Source organism: Python bivittatus, unplaced genomic scaffold (assembly GCF_059951505.1).
Source record: "Python bivittatus isolate LINGU-HERP-01145 unplaced genomic scaffold, Pbiv_v1 ctg000330_np1212, whole genome shotgun sequence".
Taxonomy (NCBI): domain Eukaryota; kingdom Metazoa; phylum Chordata; class Lepidosauria; order Squamata; family Pythonidae; genus Python; species Python bivittatus.
Window position 1 is genome coordinate 10,561,377 of NW_028277058.1, and position 24,688 is coordinate 10,586,064.

General features: G+C 34.7%; 1 protein-coding gene across 1 annotated transcript in view; it reads right to left on the bottom strand.

Annotated features, from left to right (window-relative positions):
* The window catches only part of CFTR (CF transmembrane conductance regulator), a 97,779-nt gene that overhangs the window by 44,675 nt on the left and 28,416 nt on the right, over nt 1-24,688 (bottom strand). The window contains exons 5-15 of the mRNA XM_007422922.4: nt 23,606-23,695; nt 20,254-20,417; nt 18,829-18,954; nt 15,647-15,893; nt 13,104-13,196; nt 12,020-12,202; nt 10,319-10,510; nt 4,620-4,714; nt 3,590-3,676; nt 1,040-1,745; nt 427-555 (exon numbers count right to left, since the gene is read on the bottom strand). Of these exons, the coding sequence (XP_007422984.2) occupies nt 427-555; nt 1,040-1,745; nt 3,590-3,676; nt 4,620-4,714; nt 10,319-10,510; nt 12,020-12,202; nt 13,104-13,196; nt 15,647-15,893; nt 18,829-18,954; nt 20,254-20,417; nt 23,606-23,695 (2,112 nt within the window). The remainder of the gene's footprint in view (nt 1-426; nt 556-1,039; nt 1,746-3,589; nt 3,677-4,619; nt 4,715-10,318; nt 10,511-12,019; nt 12,203-13,103; nt 13,197-15,646; nt 15,894-18,828; nt 18,955-20,253; nt 20,418-23,605; nt 23,696-24,688) is intronic.

Here is a 24,688-nt window from a genome sequence, read left to right on the forward strand (position 1 = left end):
AGTGGTGGAGTGCAGAGTGGCCAAAAGGGCAGAGATGGGGGAGCAAACTGGTGGATGGGGGAAGCTGAAGCAGAGGCGAATATGGCTTGGCAGGAGAAGTGTGAGGTCCTCACCTAACAATCACAAAGTCCTGGCCTAACAACTGCAATCAGAACTACTGGAACTACCATCACTAAATGGTGCAGTCACGTGATGTTTCACCTAATGAATGCATCACTTAGTGATGGAAATTCCAGTCTCAATTAGGGCTGTTAAGCAAGGACTACCTGTACATGAAGTTTCCATTGTTTTTTTCATTATAGCCCTGTCCTTTTGTACATCTTATGCAGCATGTATGAAATGGAGGAAGAATGCTGTTGCTTTCTTTCACAATTGTTATATAAGCAGTTCGTTTTATAGTAGAATTTATGATTACAATATTCTTACCTCAATTAAAAAAATAACAACACACATAATTAACACAACAATCATTTTTTTGTGGATGGTTATATATCTGAAGTACGTATTCCATGTAGTGACTGTATTCATGGTGTCTGAATCATCAAAGAAACATTCCTGGTAAAATAAGCAAGAACACAGTTAGAATGTTTTAAATAATTACTTGTTGTTTATACCCTACTGGAATCCTCAACATTCGTTTTCATGAGAAAACCTTCTGTTACTGAGATATGCTTAAAATTCTGGTTCCCAGCTTTCTTTTAGACAATAAGATACTTAAGAATTCTATAATGTTTACCTCCTTATTCTTTCCTATTCACAGCTCTATAAAAGGGAGTGTGAGAGTGTGAAGTATTGCTATTAGTAGTTAAAACAGTGTGTCCCATTCCATTCTAGGATCACTTACTCTTAAAAATTAGAAATTCCATAAGCAATTTCCCCTAAAGTATGCCGTTTTGTACGTTTCTTTAATGTGTATTAGCATATTAAAATAAAAGCTAATGATACTTTGAATTTGAAATATTATTTCGCAATACCAAGCTGTATGTCCAATAACAGGGCCACTGACAACCATTTAGCTACAATAATTTGAAATACATACCTTTAAATCATCTTCATTAAGTTCTTCTGTTATTTCTACCACACTGTCCCGAGACAAGCGCCTTGCATAGATGTCTATTTCAGAAGATTGATGGATGACTGATATGCTGCCTTTTTTGTAAATACTTTGACCTGGATGAATTGAGGTTCTGGTCATTAAGTTAAGTACAGATTGTCTTCTCTGCCCTCTGAATGTAGGTCCTTGATTTAATACATTGCTGCGAGGCAGAATTGCCTCCCCTTGTTCAGAGTCTGGCACTAAAGACAACTTTCTTTCTACTGGTTCTCCTAGACCTTCTTCCTTACCATTGACCTGCAGTGATGTTTTTTGCATGAGAGAAAACTTGCGGCTAGAATTTAGTGCATTCATTACAGAGTTCTTCCTTTTTTCAGTAAAATCTGAAGTTTGTTTAAAAGATGTCTTTTTCTTATCATTTCGTGAACCTATGCCATCATTATCAATAGAGAGACGTCGCAGTGTTTCCGTAAGAATGGAGTTTCTTCTTTCTGCACTGTAGTGGTCAAAAGCATCAAATCCCATCAGCTCAGAACTGAAGTTGGGGCGCTGACCCTGAAGTTCAGAAAAAGTTCCATAGAAATAACAGCTTCCTTCATGGAGAATCAATATCTTGTCTGCTATCTTTAAATGTTCCAGCTTTGAAGTGACAAGTATTCTAGTTTTATTGACAATAAGCTTGCAAACACAACTTCAGAAAAAGAAAAAAAAATGCAAATTTAAAATTAGGTTTTACATATTGACTGCGACTTTATTATCTGAGTGCTTTCCAATTTAAGAAAGCTATCCTACACTCATTTAGTTGAGAATAAAATTAGGGGATTGGGAAAGAATATGATACTTCTAGGCAGATCATATGCTGGCTATCTGACTATTACAATTTCCAATCCTGTTTTGCATTTCCCATTAAGAATTGATTTCATATATGCCTGGAGAACCACTAGAGATTCTAATCAGAGTCTCTAGTGGCTCTCCAGGCATATATGAAGGGCATCATTAAGTTACTCCTTTCTTATGTTCTTTGACATGGCTTTAAATTGGCTTAATAAAATCCTATCTAGGGTGAAGTATAGCTTGCAAATCCTGACTGCAGGTTATCACAGCCCTTTACTGGACAATTCTCCTAGTGCTTTTTAAAGTATCAAAATATAGATACATATAGGGACAAACAACTAGGTTGTGTCTGGTCCTTGGTTTCCACCCTCAGTGCCTTGTTATCGGATCCTCAGTTGCTGTGGGCTCCAGATTTGCCCTTGAACGTGTTTAATAAAATTTAATTAATAAGCTTGCATGTGTAACCAAGACCTGGCTGGACTCAGAAGGGGGTTTTCCTCTCTTGGAATTGTGCCCACCCAAGTTTTAAGTTTTGTATCAGCTGAGACTTTAGAGGAGAGGCAGGGCTGCTGTCAACTGTGAGTCCTTGAAGTCTCTCAGAGGCTTTGCAGATGTGAGATTATCTGGTTGAAGTTGGGCTCTAGGAAACAGTCAGGATTGCTGCTGGAGTACTGCCCTCCCTGCTGCCCAACATCATCCCTGCCTGACATGCTAGATTCTGTGGCTTGATGTCAGTCCTCTGAGGCAGGCAGACCAAGAAATACATTCCATGGAAGACTAAAAACGATTTTTATTTAGATTGGCTATAATAACATAATCTTGCGTATCTGTTTGTGCTTCCCCTCCTCTCTTTTTTATATTCATGTGAATTGGGAAAGAGTGTCTGTCTGAGACATTACTGTAATTCTCCCAGGATGGAGGTGGTGCATCCATCCTTGAGCTCCTTGATTTCTCAGTGGCTTTCAATACTGTCAACCACAATATCCTTCTGGACTGGCTGCAGGGGTTGGGAATTGAGGACATCATTTTTAGAGCAGGATAAAGACATCCATTCCTGCTCTCTGAAAATGATTGCTGGCCTGTTCTGGAGATGGGTCAACCTGGTCATCAGGATAAGCCCCCTGTAGTCCTATTTCCTTTTCTATTCTGGCTCCCCAAGATTCCATCCCTAAGTTTATAGGAGAGTACTCCAAATGGGTTTTTAATTGAGTGTGGCTCTTATGTTTGTAAGTGATCAGCAAAATAAGTCATAATATACCAGTAGGTTTATGAAGAGGATTAATAGATCTTCAATTATCTTTTTCAGGCTCAGTTACATGAGCATTTGTAAAGGATGGTATTCATTTAAATTCCATAATATACTTGATAATGCTAAATTACAAAGAAAGTTCAGCAAGCAGAAAATGTTATCATGCTTAGTGGAATGACTAATATGTACATATTAATATAATAACTAAAAACATTAATGTTCAGATAGGAATAATAAAGTAGAAATTAGTATAAGGATTTATTAGAATTGGAGTAGTTGTTTGCTCTTACTTTTAGGCTCTAAAATTATTTTAAAAGCACAAATTGTAGAAACTGAAATTCTCTATTAGATGTTTTTACTGGATGCCAACATTGCTATTCATAAATTGCTATCTCATTGGTACAATATCATTTCTTCTAGTAATTAACCAAATACATAAAAACATATCATACCTTTCAAATATTTCTTTCTCTGTTAACATGTCTAAATAACCAAAAGGAGAATCCAACAGATATAAATCCGCATCTTTATACACTGCTCTAAATAAATTAAAAAGGAATGAAGTTAGCTTTCATTAAAATATACACTAAAACGTAAACACTGTTTTGATTAACTATTTTGATTTTATTACAATCTTGTATTATTGTTGTATATGATAAAACATGTCCAGCAAATCCATGATTTTTATCCCAAATGTTTATATAATATACCACATTACCATTTAGTTCTGAAGATTTACAACCTGAGTACTTTAGCTGACTATATAAAGTATTAAGATTTGATTGGAGCTTATTGCTTCAGTTACAACTTCTATGCTTCTATGGACTTCAATGCTTGTGATAACTGAAGATAGCTGTGTATTGATTTGAAAAGAGACCAAGACAGATTAGATGCCAATTGAAAAATTGTAAAATTCTTCCAGCTATCCCCTTCATCATTTATTAAAGGATAGCATACCATATAGCCTAATTAAAAAAAAAAAAAACACTTGATCTGCACTAAAAAAGATCCATCAACTTTATTTTCAGTTGAATTAAAAAGGAAGCAATCCTGCTGAGCAGAAAGATCACATTCTTATGTAATTGCATTCATCTGTTCAAATAAATATTTATAGTACAGCTGGACATCAATGGCCCTTCAAAATTCTTAACTGATTTTGTGGACAGAGAATTAGAGTGGACAATGTATCTGAACTTTTCTAAGGAAAGAGAAATTCTTCCACAGTTCTTCTTGTCTGAAAGAATTTCTAAAGCAAATTCTCTTTCATTTAACTAAATAAGAAATGATAGGCAAAATGCAGGAACTGGCAGTTATGAAACTTTAAAATACAGGAATAAGATCATATTAGATTTTAATCTTATATATCCATTCACCAGAAAGTAAGCTCCATTAAATTAAATGGTACAACAAAATGCATCCTTTCAAGAACAAGTAAAATTTCATGCTATTTATTAAAAACAACATACCATTATTTCAACTCACCTAGCTAAAGAAATTCTGGCTCGTTGACCTCCACTGAGAGTTATTCCACCTTCTCCTAAAACCGTGTCATCTTTCTCTGGAAACTTTGAAATGTCCTATTGAAATATTTTATAAAGATGTTAATTTTGGATTTTCAGAGCATCATTACTTTTCAATATACAATATCTTAAATCAAGAAAACAATAATTAATAGTAAGTTTTCATAACAATGCTCTTGTTTTAGACTAAGAAAATAAATATTTTGTTTATCTGGAAGGGCAAGCTACTGTATAGAAACAGAGAGCAAACCCCACGTTCACTCACACTGATGATGTTACCTAGTTGGGTAATGAAACGTCTGCAAGCAAACAACCAAGCTCAGAGAGCACCAAGGACTCCACAGTTCAACCCTGAGCTACATATATTCTCTTCTATTGGAAATACTTTGTTCCCATGATTGACCAAGAGGTCAATGTTAATATATAAAAAAACTCCTAGAGTAAAACTCCTAGAGCCCACTAAAATTTCACAAACAAACAAAAAGCATATGGGATCAAAATGAAAAGAAGTAACTCAACTTTAAATTATTATGCACGTTTCCAGTTATACTGGACTAGGCTGCATGACCTATGGCTACTAATGAAATAGTGGCAATTATAAGGCAATTGTTATGTGAAAATTCATGTTCAAACTCTTTTCTAATAACTGACAGCATGAAATTTGTTTTGCTTAAAGATCCAGCATACCAGATAGTGGCATCTTTAGATGTGCCATAAGAACAGAACACCATTTAGTTAGCAATTGTAAATCTGAACATTATTAGTACATTCAATTAATTGCTATTTATTTCATTTTGTCAACATTTGCATCACTTTATATTTGCATCAGCTTTTAACAAATTATTTGTATTCCAAATTCAGATAAGAGTGCCCCACATGGTATTTGGCTCCTGAACTTTTTTGAATAGGATATGACTCCAGTCCTACTTATGGGACCATTGGGGACCTATTAATTACTTCCTTTCATTACAATAATAACTTATTTTTTACTTTTGCCTTCCTGTAGTTCAACAGTTTCTAAACCAGAGAAAAAATAATTCTCTTCTCCCGTAATGCTTAGTTTATTAAGCAGGCTTCATGTGATGCTTGGCAGATATTTTTGGCAATATGTGTATGTATTATAGCTATTGAATCACCCCTAAACACATTGTTTGACACTTTCAAGGCTTCCCAAAAGGCTGATGAATCAGAACTTCAGTTTGAAAAAAGCCATGGACTTCTTTCTCTGGATATGACTGACATAGGCTGAATGTTTTCCTTTTAATCAAACTTTCCACTGATTTGTGATATTTCCTGAATCCTTTTTTTCTAACTGGCATCAGAAAATGTGCCCATTGTGCTAGACTCTGCACTTCCAGATTGGGACTACAGAGCCATCTCCGTGCCCACAGATGAACTGCACAACAGTGTGTCTTCTTCAAACCTGAAGGACTACCTATATTATTATTATTAATTTTATTATTTTGTTGGTTCAAGGAGGTAGAAGAGATCAGTGATAACAGCAAAGATATAGCTGGTGGTAACTGTTGACTAGATCACAAATTGCTCATGTGCAAGTTCTAACTCAAGCTAAAAGAACAAAGAAGAAAAAAGAATAAAGTCCTGAACCTCCCTGATAGAGAACCAGAGTAACATTGGACTCAAAATCAAAGATGTTAAGGATGAATGTGAAAAGAAACTGCCAAAGATCAAGAAACAAATGGCAGTTTAAGACTCGGTATACTAAAAAAGACAATGTTATTAAGTTAAATCATTTATTATTACTATTTGTCATCTGAAATATTTGCCTGTAATAGTATACTTTGAAAAATAATTTATATATTGTTGATGACACAAATATATGCTGATGACACAAATAAAGACATAACAGCCCTCCTGTACCAGGAAAGACACATCTTAATTCAGAATTTTGTTTCTCACAATGACCAACCAGAAGCCTTAAGGTGCTTGTGGGCACATGATGGAGACATAGCCCCTTTCCCACCATTGTTACCTTACAACTGATATTTGAGGCAACAATCCAGAGGTAACATTAAATCAGAGCAAATAGACCTGTAACTATTACTTTATCCATCTCCTTTGAATGGATTAATGTATTCACACTTACATATCAGTTCCTCTGTACATGGATTTTTGCCTCATACTCGTATTTTCATGTTTATCAAAAATAAATCTTAATAAAATAAATGGAACATACTCTTAAATAAAGTTGAGGCCCCCACTGTGCTAATTCCATTGGGATCAAATGTTGTAGGTTATTAAACAGGCTTATGCATTTATTAAATCCAAAAATCAAACTACAATTACTAATCAATCAATACATTTTATTAAATGATATTTGAAGCTAACAGATACATCCTTCAGAATTGGGATGGAGTATAAATGTGATTAATAAATAAATACTGTAACCAGTGAAACAGTCTAAAAAATACACAGAGATCATAAATAGTTAGCAACATAAAGTAAATTGCAGGACAAAGCTGTAGGGAATTTAACAATCTATTCAATATGAAAATGGTAAAGAGTGAGATAGAATGAAAATTCTGGCCAAGGAATAAGGCAAGAGGTTTAAAGATATTAACAGTCGATAGGTTAATACAGAGATCTATGGCTTCAGGGTCATGTGCCCTAAATTGGCTATAGGACAAATAGGAAGATATGGATAAAGGAAACTAAAGAGAAGGAAAGAGGGATTTTGCAGAGATTAAGTTCATGAGAAAATTTTAAGGACACACAGTACAGAAAAGAAGCTACATTTCTAGATCACTTAAGAGGAAAAGAATGTCTTGTCTGAGTCCAATAGCTTGTTTGTGATGGAAGCAGATAAGCTTCTTTTGGATAGAGAAAAGGAGACATAATGAGAAAGAGTGAGAATGAAAGGCTTGCTTGCTGCATTTTCAAGCAACAGTGAGAGCTAATATATTATGCGAAAGAAAAACTAAATGAACCACATTATAGCTTAGCATAATGGAATAATCCAGTAAGTGATGGTTAAGCTGTTTAGTAAGTTGTGTGAACTGAAGACAAAAAAAATCTCAACTAGATCTGCCAGGTCTTAAGTCACAGAGAATCCTCATATCTGTAGCAACTATACAGAATAGGAAAATTCTTTCTATGATTTCCGCCATAGGGAAATGTACAATATTGTTTGAGTAAATTATCCCAAACCCTAATGTTTCTGTTATATACTTTCCCCATTTTTTTTCTTTGGCCTGCCTTTATTGCTATTCATTTTTCAGTCTTTTTATGCTATGTATATCACTATGTTTTGCTGGACTTGACTACATAGCCATCTACTACATAAATCTAATGTCCACAACTTTAAACTGTGGCTCGTAACTAATCTAAATAATACTGTGTTTTCTAAATCTTTCACTTTTTTTGGTCTGAAATTACAGCTTTGGTTATTTTCTAAAAAAAAAAAAAAATTCAGCATTACTTTCTCACAAGCAATTTAAACACAACTTAGTCTGTTTTGCAAGAAGCTTTATTCATTAAATATACAACAGCAAATCCAAAATCTCCAATCCACAGGAATAATACTTAATGTATACTGCTTGTAAATGTGAAAGTTTATAAGTTATCCAAAACTGTTTTCCTGTGCAAAGCTTAAATGTTTGCAATTGTTGTCAAACTTCATTTGGGCCAGTAGGAGTATTATCCTTGCTGACTGCTAATTTTTGTATTTTTAAGAATTCATATTCTTGGTGAACACAACTATTTGCTTTCATTAAATATACGTATTAGAACAAAAACATGTCCTGATTATGAAAGCCCTTTATACGAAAGCAGCCTGTATTTTTTAGGTTTAATGGGTAAATTAACAGTTCAGCCATAGGGTGGTAACTTGGAAGTAAGGCCAACTGCATTGAATGTGAATTAGGAAAAATGTTATGTTATGTTATGATGTTATGTTATGTTATGTTATGTTATGTTATGTTATGTTATGTTATGTTATGTTATGTTTCTTGGTTGGGTAGCTGTCATTCTGCTTTTTGCCTATGTATGAACTGAATTTCAACCCATTTGGAGATTGGGGTAGACTGCTTTATCACATTCTCATTAGAATCTACACTACCTGAATTCCCAAGACAACTGTATTTATTTGGGTTCTCCTTGCTTTTTTCTAGTTCCAGGAACAATTTAAGATGAGTTGGCAAAGAGAAACCACCCCTTATTCAAATAAAAACCTATTTCACAAATACAGTAAGGTACAATGATAGTGCTTCTAAGAAAACAGCACACCTTGAAGCATTCCTGATTCTAGTTGAAAGTATTTTTATACCGAAAAGTACACCAAGACTTCTTACATACAAAATCAAAAACAAATAAATAAAATACTCCACCCTCCCAAATATGCTTTCATCCCATGTTACAGAATGAACACTTTCTCCTGATATCTCAGACCTAGAAAGTTATGTAAACTATTTGTTTCTGCTTTCATAACTGCATAACTGCATTTGATAAAATACCTGACGCATCTCCTGTAATTGCTCAAGTGAAATTTGATGATAAATTCATCAGGAACAGATTGCACACCAGTCAATCGTTTAATGGACAAACTTCTTAATTCAAGATGCCAAATAACCAAGGCATGAATGGGGGAGGAATTACACGACGGTTCACTTAGCAAGATATAATATGAATGACATGCAAAAGCAGGATATTCACAGAACAAATTAAGATACTACAGTGCTATCTTGCAGGTGTAACACATGAGCAGGAAAACATCGGAGATGGGTTAGTGCTGGGTATCACAGTGTACACTTTCCTTACACAGGCATTTCCAGTTCCAAACACACATATACAGAAGCTAATCTGACTTTCTATACGCATGGCTTTATGTGGACTATCAGACAGCTTAATGTGAAAAAGAATTGATTCACATTACAACTATGAGATGTCTAAGCTGTACAACATTCTAAATGAGCTAATTAGGTTTAATTTAGGATTGTAGTGTGTCTAAATTAGGCTCTGCCTTTGAACCCCTGATGTAATATACTGAAGTCTTTAAAAACCCTTTCTTGATTACTATGTTCAGCCACAAACTGGTATGCATTTGATTTTGTGACATAGTTCACTTACTACTTTTTGTAGCTGGATCACAGAACAGAGTGCCTGACAATAAAATTCATCATGGAACAATAATATTTTAGTGTGCTACAAAATATACCCAGTTATTTCTTCTTCAGTTATGCTTATTATTACCTTGCAGAAAAGTGTGCAATAGCTCAGAAAAAAATATTTCTTAATACTGTTTCTTTCAGATTATACTTTCATATCACTTTTTCATATTTTTCATAATGCGGGAATATTTTTAAAAATAATTGCAACATGAGCTGTAGGTCCATTGTTATTTAGAAATATTCATTCTAAGTGTAGATTGGTCTGTGACCTTGACACACATTGCACCATTCATAAGATCAGTATATGAAACAAGAATGCCTTTCTTCAGCAGGAAAGATGTGTAGCTACAACAATGAAATTAATGATACATGCATGGGATTCATATAAACCTATCCTGAATTATAGAAATCATTGAATTATTTAAATCTTACATAGTATTTCCTATAATATGCTACAATTAATTTTATGCATTTTTGTCTTCAACCCCAGTAATTTTCTGTAAGCATGAAGAAAATATAAAGACTGAAGACTAACCTCTTCTAACTGACAGGCTTTGATGACACTCTTATATCGGAATTCATCATAAGAAACACCAAAGATTATGTTTTCTTTAATTGTTCCAGGCATGATCCATGACACTTGAGGGCAAAAAGAAATTCTTCCACTGTGTTTGATTTTACCTTCTAAAGGTTCCAACTCTCCCATTATCAGCATTAGAAGAGAAGTCTGTCATTGAGATTGTTAGCAATAATTAATATTTGTTCATTAAGTGTGTACAACATATGCATCAGATTCTACTAAACTTGACTCTTCTTATTCTGCTATTTTCAGATTAATGGGACATACCAAGCAACACAGGAGAAATGTTTAGATGCATGCTAACATATTAATTATAATATAGCTCAAAATATAAAATTATTAAAAACCAGGAAAAGCAGTCTAGATATTAGTGTCTCAATTGCAATGTTTCAAGTTTAAAAGGCAAAAGAAACTGAAACTGTCTGTAAGAAACTCATACATCTAGTAACTACCTGTGCAATTTTGAAAAGTGCAATTAACTTTTAATACACCATATTAATCTGTGCCGATCTTATGTTTCTTGATATATATCTCAGGTAGCATTTTATTTCAATACTAACTTGAAAAAGCTATGGATTACATATTCCAAAATCAAATCCCATGAATCTACTTTAATTGGAGATAATAATCTACTAGCAATCAGCATGTATCAGCAATTGAGAATACAGTGAAATGCAATACACGTCAAGAGCAAATGCAAGCACCATTCAAAAATTGGCTTTAGCAACTCTATGAGTTATTTGAATAGACAGAGGCTGATTTCTGTATGTTATTCCTGTATTTCCAAAATGAAAAGTTCTTAACAGAGAATAAAACATCCCTACTGCTTTTGACATCCTTAAGATGGAAACAGATAGAAAGACTTAGCAGTTGAGGCTCAAGCCTAGTAGACAAGCTACTGAGAACAGTAAGAGTCAAGATACATTATACTTATAAATGAGTCAAGATACATTATACTTATCGTTATACTTATCATAAATAAATGTAAATAAATGAATCCCTGGCTGGGATAACATTCAGAGCCCAGGTTGTTGTATATAGTATCCCAAAACATAGAAGAAGCCTACCTATTCTCATTCCTTAGCTTCAATGGATTGGATATCTCTTAAGTTTCAGATTCTCTTCAGTGTTTTTGAAAAAAATGTCCCAACTTTCGTTTTCTTTCAGCTGTATTTTTTTTTTTTTTTTTTACATTTTAAATGTCAGGGATCTCCTAAACTACATCAATTGCCAGTTGCAGAGGTAATGAATGGCACAATACATTGATATTATGGCATGGGTTCTGCATTGCAAGACGCAAGCTCATGTTACTATAAGCGGAATCATATTTGTGTCTTAACTTCATAATAATATTTTATTGAAATTTTAAAATTACAAAGTTAAAAGTCAGAAATGAAAAAGAAAATGAAAAATACAAATTATAAGGAAAAAGAAAAGAAAACGTGAGATAAAGTAAAGGAAAAGAAGAAAGGCATGAAAAATAGATAGCTTCCAATTTATCTCTGGTCTTGAGAATAGTAAGATTGTCATAGGTGCTAGTTTTTAATGCATTAAATAGGAATAAGTGTCTTAACTTCAATACTAGCCTAACTTAGCATGTATACATAATTTGCTGAATAAACATGTTTATATTTTAGCAATCAGACATTTTTTTACCTTGCCTGCTCCAGTAGATCCAGCAACAGCTAGCAACTCTCCCTTTTCAATCTTGAAGTTGATGTCCTTAAGGACAGGAGTGAAATGAAGAGTGAAATTACTGAAGAAGAGGCCATCACTTGCTGTGGATATTTTATTATTACCGTTTTCCTGTTTTGTTTTTGTAAAGAGCTCTCCGCTTCCCTGAAAGAGAAAAAAATAACTCTCCAAATTGTAAATTATCAATGAGTAATATAGGGTTTTTTTGTTTGTTTATATCTTATCTTTATTTTGTACATGTGGCATACATTGTTTAGGAAGCTCCTGCTTTCTATTTTCCCCACAACAACAATACTGTTGTTGTTGGGGAACAGGAGGTGAGTTGGGCTGAGAAAAAGTACAACATTCTGACATCCTAGAATTTTTCAGAGATGTATCAATTCTTCTAATATTATATCTTCTGTCCATTTCTTTACCCCATTAAGATTATTGCATTTGTTGTAATTATTATTATTTTCAAAGTATATAGCTTGTCTGAATTAGATCCTAGTTTATAGTGAGAATGAACCATGTGGTTTCTTTATATCCTTGTACATAACCATGCTGTAAACTCAATAGTTTCTGTTCTAAGATAGAACTCTCCTCCTCTGCATACACATTACTGGCAATTCAGCAATTTCATAGCATACTTTTTAATTATGATCGTGATCAAATTTCCCTTTCCAGCATGATTCAAAACTATGATTTGATGTAGATTGTGAATCAAAGGAAATTTGATTAATCTTTTCCATAAATCAATATTGATCAATATATTGTGTAGACATTTAATTGGATATATAATACAAGACTAATTAATAATAATAATAATAATAATAATAATAATGCTACTTATTAGTGTTGTCAGAATGCAAACCATTTACTTTCAAGTAAGAATGAAGTAGCTGCAACTGCTGCTACCTACTTTTTCTCCTGTCCATTTTTCTACCATTGCCAAAGCCATTAAATGTTGCCATATATAAAAGAGTGAAGCTACACTGTGAGTACAGCCAGCCTTCTTAGGCTGTAGTATAGTGTCATGCAACATTAATCAAAATTATGGTATTACCTCATCCCAAAAAGCAGTTACTTTATCCAATTCAAGACCTGTGGTTGTTAAATTATATTCCAGTGTTTTGTATTCTTCTTTTTGCAAAAAATCCTGTAAATTTAATTGTCAGAGTTTTAAAGAGAAATGGAACACAGTATACTGAATTTTGGACATTAAATGCTTCTTTTTTATTTTCTTGTTCTCACAAAAAATAATGTTAATTAAAAGATGGAAATGAATACATAACCTGTCCATATCAGTGAAAATGTATATTAAAAGCTATGACATGATAAGGTAGAAAAATGCCAAACAAAATATTTTAATATTGAAAAGAGACATCCTTATTATAAGAGGATTCTTATTACTTCCTAAATCATAAATATGAACTAGCCAAACTCACCTCTATTAACATTGTCTATCAGAAATTTAAACATATCTGTGAACCTGAGCACAACTGGGTCTAATATTCTTATGGTTATCTGGTCTATGAATTCATACAGTTGCATGAAATCTCCCTAATAGCAAATTTATATCACAAATTTAAAAGGCATACATTAAGAAGATATGGCTATGCTATAAAAATGTGTCCTGGTTTGTAAGTTTTCCAGCTAGTATACTAAAAAGAAAAAAGAAAGATATTTTCACAAGTTATTATTTTCACATAGGTTTATTTGCAGGACTTGAAAATCCATGCAGAGTGCACTAGATCAGTGTTTCTCAATCCTGGTGAGTTTAAGATGTGTGGACTCAACTCCCAGAGTGGCTGGAATTCTGGGAGTTGAAGTCCACACATCTTAAAGTCACCAAGATTGAGAAACCCTGCACTAGATGACCTTAAATGTTTGCAAAGTTACATTGTGTGTGCCAGTTGTTACCATGCTTAGATTGGAGGCTCTGCTCATGGTCATTCTTGCCATAGCCACCTCCTGGTTGGATTATTGCAATGTGCTCTACTTGAGGCTGCTTTTGAAGAAGACTCAGAAGCTATAGCTGGCACAGAATGAGGCAGCCCAGGCAGCAATGTATTTATTTTCTTAACAAATTGATATGGCTGCTCATCTTAATCAAATAACTCTGGGCAGTTAACAAAACACACAAATAAAATACCACATTATAAAGTTATGAAAAAACAGAATTTAACAACCAGGGTTCTCCACAAAACTGTCTCAAAACACAGAACAGGCCACAAATATTGGTTTCCACTAGCATACTGATCCCAGCTTCTGAGCTAGGTCTTCAAGGCCTTCCAGAAGCCCAACAGGGCTGGGGCCATCTAAATCTCAGGGATGAGGCTGTTCCATAAAGCAGGCATTGCAACAGAGAAGACATGCTTGCTGGATCCCACTAGATAACATTGTTTCACAGAAAGGACCTGGTGTATATCCACCCTGCCATATCTGGTAGGGCATGCTCTGGGTCCCATCTGTGAAACAATGTCATGATAGGTGGGCCCCAATATACTTAGGTGACCTTCAGCTTTGGAAGATCCATTGGTTGCCTGGGGCCTTCTGAATATGATTCAAGGTGCTACTTGTCACCTTTAAGGACCTACATGACTCTGGTCCTAGTTTTCTAAGACACTGTCTCCTCTGGCATTCATCTACTCATCTAACCATATCCCATAGAATCAACTCTCTCCAACTTCAGGACTGTCATTTGATGAAGCCTCAGATTTGGGCTTTTTTTATTGCCACCCCCATTCTCTGGAACACCCTCTCAGTGGAGCTTCTATCTGCTTTGCCTCTCCTGTGTTCAGAAAACTTATAAAAACTTTTCTCTTCCTTCTAGCACAGGAGGAAGGACTTTATAATATGTGGATGGGGTGTACATGGCTGATTTATCTGATTTTGTTTTTATATGGGTTTGGGGGGGTTAAATCATTGATTATAAGAATGGATGACATGCAAATATAGTTACTAAATAAACAAACTATTTAAGTAGCTATGTAGGTAGATTCTCCTTTAGAAAGGAAGATGCATATGGCCTTTCAACTTGTACATGAAATAAATGATTTCATTCTGAAATCATATTATGCATACAGAAAATGGTCAACTGAAGTATAGCAGGATAGCCAAATATGTAGGATGGAGATTTTACACAAAAATAATTTAGGACAAAATAATGTAAATAAAGGAGTATTTTAACTTTCCAGCTGAAATCACTGAGATTCAGCATTATTATATCTACTGCAACTATATTTTCTGTTTTTGTTCAGTAAAGGGTAGATCTACAAATCAGCACTGTTAACTTTGCTTCATCCTTAAACAATGCAGCTGAGATACAAGCTTCAGTCTTTTAAATGCTTGGTCAAAAGTGAATCCAGTTTAAGCACAACAGCAAATGCCTGGAGAATATTTGTGAAGTGAAAGCAGTGCCTTCAGATAATACACATTTTCCACATAACGACAGTAGAAAAATAAATTAAAACTGGTTTCCCAAATATCATTTAATGAAAGTCAATAAAACAATACCCTAACATACTTTGTATGATAAATTGTCAAGATAAGATACCACAAAGGAGTAAATTATATCTTGCAGGGAATGAGATTTCGATACTGTACCTGTATCTTGTTTATTGCTCCAAGAGAATCATACCATGTCTGCACAGCCCAAGGAAACTGTCTAGTGACTGTCATTCGAAGAACAATGCAGAATGAGATGGTGGTAAATATTTTTCTAAGAATAATTCCATGGCTCAGTGCATATGGAAGGACAGCCAAAAACACCACAAAAAAACCAGAGAAGAAGAAAGCTGAGCTATTGAAGTATCTCACGTATGCAGCTTTTTGGGTCAGCTTCAGTTCACTTCTGTCCAAAGACAGGCAAAAATTGAAAATAATTACACCTGGGGAATGGCATCATCCTAAAACTTTACACAATTATGAATGTGAATAATAAAGTTTTGAAAGTTGCATTAGTTTGGAATGTGTATTAGAACTCTGTTGAAAGTACAGCGGCCAATCCTAAATCAACTTGTATTTTATTTAATGTATATCTCACCCTTCCTCTGAGCAGCTCAGGATGACCCATATGGTTCTCAATACCTAAGTTGACCCGTTTTCCTCATAACAATTAGACTGAGTGATAATGACTGACAAAAGATTGTCCAGTAAGCTTTAGGGCTGAATAGGAATGTAGGGTTCAAAGAACTGTCCACAGTCCTATACTCTGAGTGAAGCAATATTTTAACTTTGGAATATGGGACTTACTGCTACAAAAGAGCTGTACCTCCTGAGGCAAGGTGGAACTCTACAACTCCAGATTACACTGCAACCATAGTTAGATCTAGGTGGCAAGTTATGACAAATTATATTAGTTAAAGCTTCTGTTTTGCTGTCAAAATGCTAGGGATTTCAGAAAACCATATAAGTCAAAGAATCTATGGGTAGGGACAGAATAATTCTTTTCTCTGTGTAAATATGGGTATGTCTGTGCTAAGGAAGAATGATAAACTTACACTTTACACAAGCAACAACAGTGAAAGCAACTTCCCTGTTCTCTTGTGTCTTTTCTTACAATTTATTACACTTTATCTCTATTGTGGCTTTCAAAAGATTCTAGACCTACAGATATCAAACTAAATGCTGCCAAATAAATTAATTCAAGCATTTTGGTAAGTTATCTCCTTGTATTACTTATAGAAGGAGAAAGGAGTCTTGAAAGACACATTAACTGGAGGAGGGAAAGTACAGAGAATGTCTGCCCACTGGCTCATCAAAATGCAAGGATTTATCTGCACAGTTCAGGAAATAACAAAGCTCCTCATTAACATTACTCCAGACAGAAATATGTCTTTATACAGTGACATAATAAAGTGATAGCAGTAGATTTTGCTTTAAAGCACCCTTTACTCCAGTAGAATGCTGTAGCAATACAAAGTTAATCATTCAAAGAGTACGCATCATCAAGGTTGTATTGAGAAGAAAAGCTCTTTCCCCAGAGATTTCAGTAGCCTTGGAGTTGATTGATGTAAGATTGGATAAGAGGTCCAACACTAAAGTAGACTATGAAGAGTTTTAGGAAAAAAAACCCTAATTATCTGACCAAGAAGATAGCAAAACAAATTCAGTGTTGAGATCTGGATCATCATGCAGATAGGGGTGGGGAATTCTTTGCCTCCAAATTAGGGCTAAACCTGGGACAATTAAATGACTTTGATTGGATTTTAATGGGCAGAAGTAAGTCACTGGAAGTCAGGCAGCATGTAAATTTAATAAATTATGACTATCATTATTATTATTCCAAATAATTAGTTCCCTGTCAGAAATTACATACTTTTCTAGTAGTACATGAAAAATCAGTAGGATACTCTTGTTTAGAATTGAAATAATCATCTAACAGGTGGAACGGTTAAGGTATAAATTCATGCATAAGTTGGAGAAGTCAAATAAGGAAGTTAAATACACTTTCTTACAACACAAAATTAAAACAGCAGACTGACATTTTAATGAATGAAAATGAGAAATGACTATTACTTTTTCTTTAAAAAAGAAAAGAATTTAATATTTACAGTGTTCCCAAAGCTAATAAAAATATATTTGATAAACATCAATTAGAGCCTCCCTGCCAACACTCTTCCTTTCTATTCCTATTCTTAAGTCCTTTCCTTCCTGTACCTATTCTCATATATTGTATCTCAAGATCACACTTTCAAGGAATACAGGATCTTCAGCTTAGGTTGAATTTCTTTCACTTTAGAAGATTTATATGAGCTGGCTCTAACTTTACCATTCTTTCTCGTTTCTAAAGAAGTAGAGCTCCTACTAAATTCTAACTGCAGTTATTATTATTTATAATTTGTACACAGTGTGCTAGATATTAAGTCTCCAAGTTTTCTTTTTCAAAAACAGAATATAATGGCACACCCAGTCCTACAATAAGTTCTGTATAACAAACAATAAGGTATTTATTAAGGAAAACATACAGTAACCATATAATATTTATGGAAATGACTCATAAAAGAACTCTAAGCAGCAAGTAATATAGCCTCTGATGGAAAGGCTGGGGAAAAAAAAAACACCTATCCAGTCACCTATACAGACTTCCAATATTTGAATAAATTTTTCAGCTCAGGAGGTAGAATTAGACAGGAATGTGAACAAATTATTATTTTCTGCTCCATTGACATTTGATGTTTTTTTAAAAATAAGAATCCTGCCAAATGATACAGTTAAAAAAAGAACACTTTAAAGGAAAACTAAAAAAAAATGTTCTCTAGAGTCCCATGCCTACATCTCTTAAAAAGTCTGCTGGCCTCTGAAAAATGGAGGAGAGAAGGAAACGGAAAGCAGAGTTCAAGTTTAAAATGTTTTCATTTATTTCATTAGCTTTGTTCAATCTAAGAATAAAAAATTTGCATATGGATAAAGTTTAGTTTAAAACTGTATATTTCAGTTTTAGGTGATATGAAATTCAAATGAAGTCTACATTATCTAAATGAGCCATGGAAAGATGACTTCTGTTTGTTATATGGCTGATTTACAGGTAAAAATATAAGAAATAGCTATGACTCCTGGGTAAAATGATTTTTGCAAAGCTCTTATTCAGATAGGCCATTATAACATAGATGGAAATAGACAGCATACCAGCTAAAAATAATTGTTTGGATCAGCATGACCCAACAGTTTTTATAACAACCAGGATAAAATGACAATTATTGTCTTACAAACTAAACTTTTATCTCATTGCTGGATTAGGAAACACATATGCCATGCATGCAAGATGGACAAATATAAATACTTACTGTCGCAGACTTTCAATCATATTTTCCATTGCGTCCTCCCAACAATAAGCCTTGACTGATTGTATATTTTCTATCATTTCCGAGGTAATTACAAGTCTCTCGTTGATTTTTCCTGCTCGCTGATCTCTGTAGACAATTGTGTTCTCTGTTTAGCACTGATCACATTGAAAATCTGGTAAGCACTGCATAACCTATACTACAAATAAAGTAATCTATTCATGCCATAAACTAGAAGTTTACAGAAGATAGCACATTTTTGTCAGTCTGGTAACAAGTTCCTAAAATACTTACAATGTCCTACGATACTGTTCAAATAACCCTTCAAGACTTTTATAAAGCTGTACTGGTACAGATGTGCCATTATGCAAAACTCAGTATAAAATACAAAGCTGAAAATCAATAATTTTATCTGAGGACAGTAGCCTTATGCATGTATGTAAAAATAGTAGCCTTATGTATGGGATGTATCCTTATCTTGAACTCACATATTGTTATAGCTGTAAAGATCTTTCAGCTGTAACATTTTATTTTATCATTATTTATTTATTTAACTTTGTATACATATATTTTTATCTATATATTTATATATGTATGACTTTATGTGTATGTTTATGGATTTGTGTATGTACGTACATCTCTTTCTCTCTCTCTCTCTCTGCCCCTCCCCAGTAAGATGTGCCCACGGAAAGGAAAGTGAATGGGGGTTGTTTTCCTGGCATGGAACTGGGAAGGCAGTGCAGTAGGAAAAAAAAAATCAGTTGTGGGGGGGCTGCAGTAGTTGGCACTTTGGGCTGAATACCTGGCCAGAGGCTGCAGAAGTACCTCAATCCAGATAGAATTTTCTTAAGCTGCCTTAAAGTCCAGCTGGCATCAGTACCGGATGGGAGCAGTTTAACAGTATTTAATAATAGAGTGCAGAAGTGCCTTTAATAATCTCAGTGAGCCTCTAAGTGCCAAGAACACAGCATATATTTAACATATTGGTTTAAATGAGAGATTTCATTAATCCTTGTCATTCTTTTTGCCTCGAATGACTTAATGCTCACTGTACAGAAGAGACACTCTAAATTCTCATTAACATGAGTTCTAATCCAAGCCAGGAAAAAAACCCCCTATATTCTATATTCTGATCTACTTATCTGGCTACTCTTCTGGCCAGAGTAAAAAAACACAGGGGAAGGTGTCTCCTTGCCTTGCCCTGTTGCCTAGAATGCTGTGATATTGTCAGGAACCTTGGGGAAATTAAATTTCCCTTGGCCCTTAGCACCGAATCATTGCTGTAAGAATTTAAATAGGAAATAATTTTCAGGAAATACATCAGCCTTACTAGCTGTGCCTTACTAGCAATTCCTTTCCAGCTTATTTATTCAATAAGCTTTGTACCACCTTAATTCTTGAGAAAAATACCCGTAACTATTTAGTCACCTGTATTTCATCATCATTCGTCCTAACCAGGCTTGAAAAAGAACAACAAGAATCAAGAATCCAAGTCCACAAAATGCTGATGCCTGCAACATCTCCCAGAGAAGCCCCATCAGCAGCACAACTTGTAAAGGTGCGATCCATACAAAATGAGCCAAGGCTAGACCCTGAAAGAAAAACATCACAATCAAGGCACAAGGAAGCTGTGCTCACAAGCAACACGAGAGCAGGTGCCAAGAAAGATGGAATTCCAGAGCCTTTTCTCTCATATTGCTTTCCCACTCCAGCCCTACTCCCTATCACTGCTATTCAGGATTGGACATGGCTGAACCCTCAACAAAACTAAGTCCTCAGGATTTGAGAAAATAGCAAGGAGTTTTCTTAAGTAGTCCTGAAGCTAAACTATTTTGGAGGAAGATAGAAGCTTTTAGAGCACCCCCTCTCCTAAATAAATTTATAATTTAACTACCATACTATGTTACAATCTTATTTTCAGGTTATAAAACCAGGTAATCTGAGAAACTCTCATTCCACATAGATTTCCCCAATATTTCCATTCTGAAGACACTGCCTTGCTCATCATACTATAGCACATTGTTATTTATCAGTGGCATAGATAAGAACCTTTTCTGTTAACACCACTGATGATGATGTAGACTGATCTTCTCCACTGAGATTATGTGGGCTCTGAGCATGGAGCATTTCCCCTAAGAGCTGTCTGCTTTCCTTGACTACCAATGCTGATAGTTCTAATTATTACAATAATTATGTTGTGGTGTAGTTGAACTAAAACTAGGGAGACCATATCCACCTTCAGCCATGGAAGTTCATTGAGTGACTTCAGGCCAGTTACCCTCTTTCAGCCCAACCTACATCCCACGGTTAATTTTGGGGTGGGGGGTGGGGGGGAGGGATTGAAGGTTGGAGTGCTATGCATGTTATTTTGAACTCCTAGAGGAAATGTAGAATATAAATCTAACAAACAAATTATATTGTTTTAATATTCTATGGATGGATTTTATTGGCTCTTATGGTTTTACTGTGTATCTCTATAAGACTTTTGCCAAAAAGGAACATTTATATTAATTTTGTATTAATAAATAAAATAAACAAACCATGTATCTCTAAGAGTTGTGTACAATCTTCCTTACCATTCTGTCCTAAAATAGCCACCCATCAGATTTGTTAGACTGAGATATAGTAACTGGGCTAAGGCCATAATAGAAGCTTCCTCAATGCCTTTTGAACTAACAGACTTTCTGACATAAGGCATCTAGTAAACTTTACAGACATGTAGTTCTTGATATTGCTAAGCAATATCCTCAGGTGGTCCTCATAATTGATCATGATGCTGAACTTCTAAGAACAGAAGTTCAACAACCACTGGAGTGTCACAGGTCCTTTACTCCTGCTATATACTATACCAGCGATCCAGATCTGAACATGCCTTCAAGGAGAGCAATTAACAATTTTGTTTTTCTTCCCATATTGGAGTATATTGGCATAGAGCCTGGTTACTTGAGGGACCACCAGACTCCTATAACATCTGCCCAGCTGATTTAATCCTGCAGCGTTGGTGTGCTTCAGGTTCCTTCAATTGGACAATCTCATCTATTTGGACCTCTGAAGCATGCCTTCTCTGTAGCAGTGCCTGCCATTTGGAACAAGCTTTCTCCTGAGACCAGGATGGCCCCCACTCAGCTCTTCAGCCAGGCCTTTGGCAAGGAGGATAAGACTCCTCACTTTATCATGCTTGCCATCTTTTATCTTTTATTGATTTTACTGTAATTTCTTTGCTTGTTGTGAACTACTCAGAGTCATTGAAAGTCGGGCAGCATGTAAATTTAATAAATTATTGTTAGTCGCACAGTCAGCCAGATGTGGATTTGGCATTTTTATCCACCTATCGAGTCCTTCCCAAGGACCTGGGATAGACAAATGTGGTTGTTCGATGGTGTTAAAGGTATTGTCACAGGGTGTAAGCTGTTCCAAGTAAAGCTGCTTTGTGCAGTTGACTGATGGCAATTTTGTCAATGCCAATGGTATTCCATGGGTGCTCCAGATGTTTTGGGATTGCACCCAAGGTGCCTATTACTATTGGTACTATCTTTGCTTTCTTTTGCCACAGTCACTCTACTTCTATTTGCAAGTCTTTGTATTTTGTGATTTTCTCCAGTTCTTTCTCTTCTATTTTGCTGTCTCCAGGTATTCCAATGTCCACTATCCAGGCTTTTTTCTCTTTTTTATCAATTGTTGTTAAGTCTGGGGTGTTGTTGTTGTTGTTTGATATGTTCACATAGCCCTGCATAACTCCCAGGAAAACACTGTCTCAGTGGGAATTGGATTCAAACAGAATGTCATCTCTAAAAGTTCTTCTGGCACCTCTGATGGGACCACACCTGCAATGCCTATTTTGCCCCTAAAAATATCACTACTTGGAGCAGAGAAATCTACCTTGGTAATTTCAGTATCATAAAACACAGAATTTTATCTAAATCAGACTTATTACCCCAGACACTTGAAAGTGTCTTGGACTGCAACTCTAACAATTTTCAGTCAGCTGAAATAAGAAACTGTATTCCATAATTTCTTAAACAGCTGTAGTTTCTTCTAGCAGAAAACTCAGCAATGAAGTACTTCATTCTTTTGTATGGCCATGTTAGTGAGAAATTACATTTCTGCTGTTCTTCTTTGCCTTGACCTCAGCCTGAAAAAGATTCTTATAGGCCAACCAAACACTCCCTGCCATAAGCATAGTGGGACGAGGTATCTATCTCTAAGAGTGAAACTCTAACCATTCTTTTTGCCCATGCAAACAAATCAATTACTGTAATTTTAAGCAATTTTAATTCATCCGAAATATCCCACAAAAAAGGGAGCAAGTAACTTTCTGTATTTCCCCCCACCACTTAACTACTGCTAGCCAAGTACAGAACTTGTAATAGCACTAGCACACATAGCAATTGTTCCTGAAGCAAATCAAAAATAAACTAGTAAATATATAATTATAATATAAATGCATCCAAAGGAGATAAATGTTATGAATTTAGTATTATAGATCCTATTCTCAGAGTTTATTAATGGCTTAAGAAGCCACTTCAAATAGCAAGAGTAATGGAATATAAACAAATAACTTAGATCCAGAAAATTCAGGCAAGTGCAATGTTGTTAGCATACCTAATATCATTGGATTTTTGTCTTGGTTATTTTGTTTTCCTATTTTATAATTAGCTCAAGCCATACAATTCAATAGCTAACCTATCCATAGCAAAGAATTTACTTTAATTTTGGTAGGGTTAAGCACATTATAATGCATTGGAATTGATTTCTTCTCCTTGAAAGAAATGCAACATACCTCATCAAATTTGTTTAGATTGTTTGAAAGGAGGCTAACAAGTTGTCCAGTACTTATTTTATCTAGGACTCTGCTTGACAGTTTTAAAATCTGTAAACAGAACAAAAGAAAAAGCTGTATCAACCAATCAAATATAATAGAACAAACAGACATTAAAATGTCACTTAGATGCTAATACTGTCTGTACAATAATATGATTTATATGTTCTATTACAAACATACATTTTTTTTTCATCCTGTACATGCTTATTCATAAATACTCATTATATTCAGTAGGGTTTACGCTCTAAATAAGCTTTCAATAGACCCTGATTGCATCATCACCAATCACCACCTAAGAACTACAAATCATGAATATCACAAGGCCAGGAGGAAATTGAAAATACCATTTCAACATCACATCAGTTAAAGTTAGGTGGCCTTATAACCTGGGGATGAAATAAAGGCTATTTCATTAGGACTTGTTCTTAAAAAACAATTAAGCATCTTTGAGGTGCAGTTAAAGGTATGTGTGGATAAGACCTCAGACTCACAAATATCCTACCCCTACTTGTTCACTCTGATTGCCTCTTCAGTTTGTGAGGACCATGAAATTAACCTCCAAATCAAAATTCATCTTCATTTTAAGCCATGCTTTCCAGTTTTGATTTGGAGAGTAAGTGGAGGTCAGTTTTTTAGTTCCAAATTAATGAAAATTATACTTTGTGCTTGGAATGAGATGAATAATTATTTATGGTGCATCCATTTATGGACCCTGAATGGATTAAAGATAGATAGATTTAAAAATAAATAAGTAAATAATGCATTAAGTTTATAGTAGATGTAATAATCAGATCTGGAGATCAATTTTTAATTGGGAGACTACATTATTGGGTTTTAATTTCAGATTCTTTTCACATTTTATTACATTTGTAAGAAAGTATCTGCACACAAATACAGATTTTTGTTTTGTTTTGTTTTGTTTTAGTTTTGTGCAATAGGACAGTTTATAAATAATGGTAAATTAACTTTGTCACCCTGGGCTCATTAGCTACTTTCTTTTCCTAGCGTACTCCAATTCTCTCCCTGACTAAGCAAAATTAA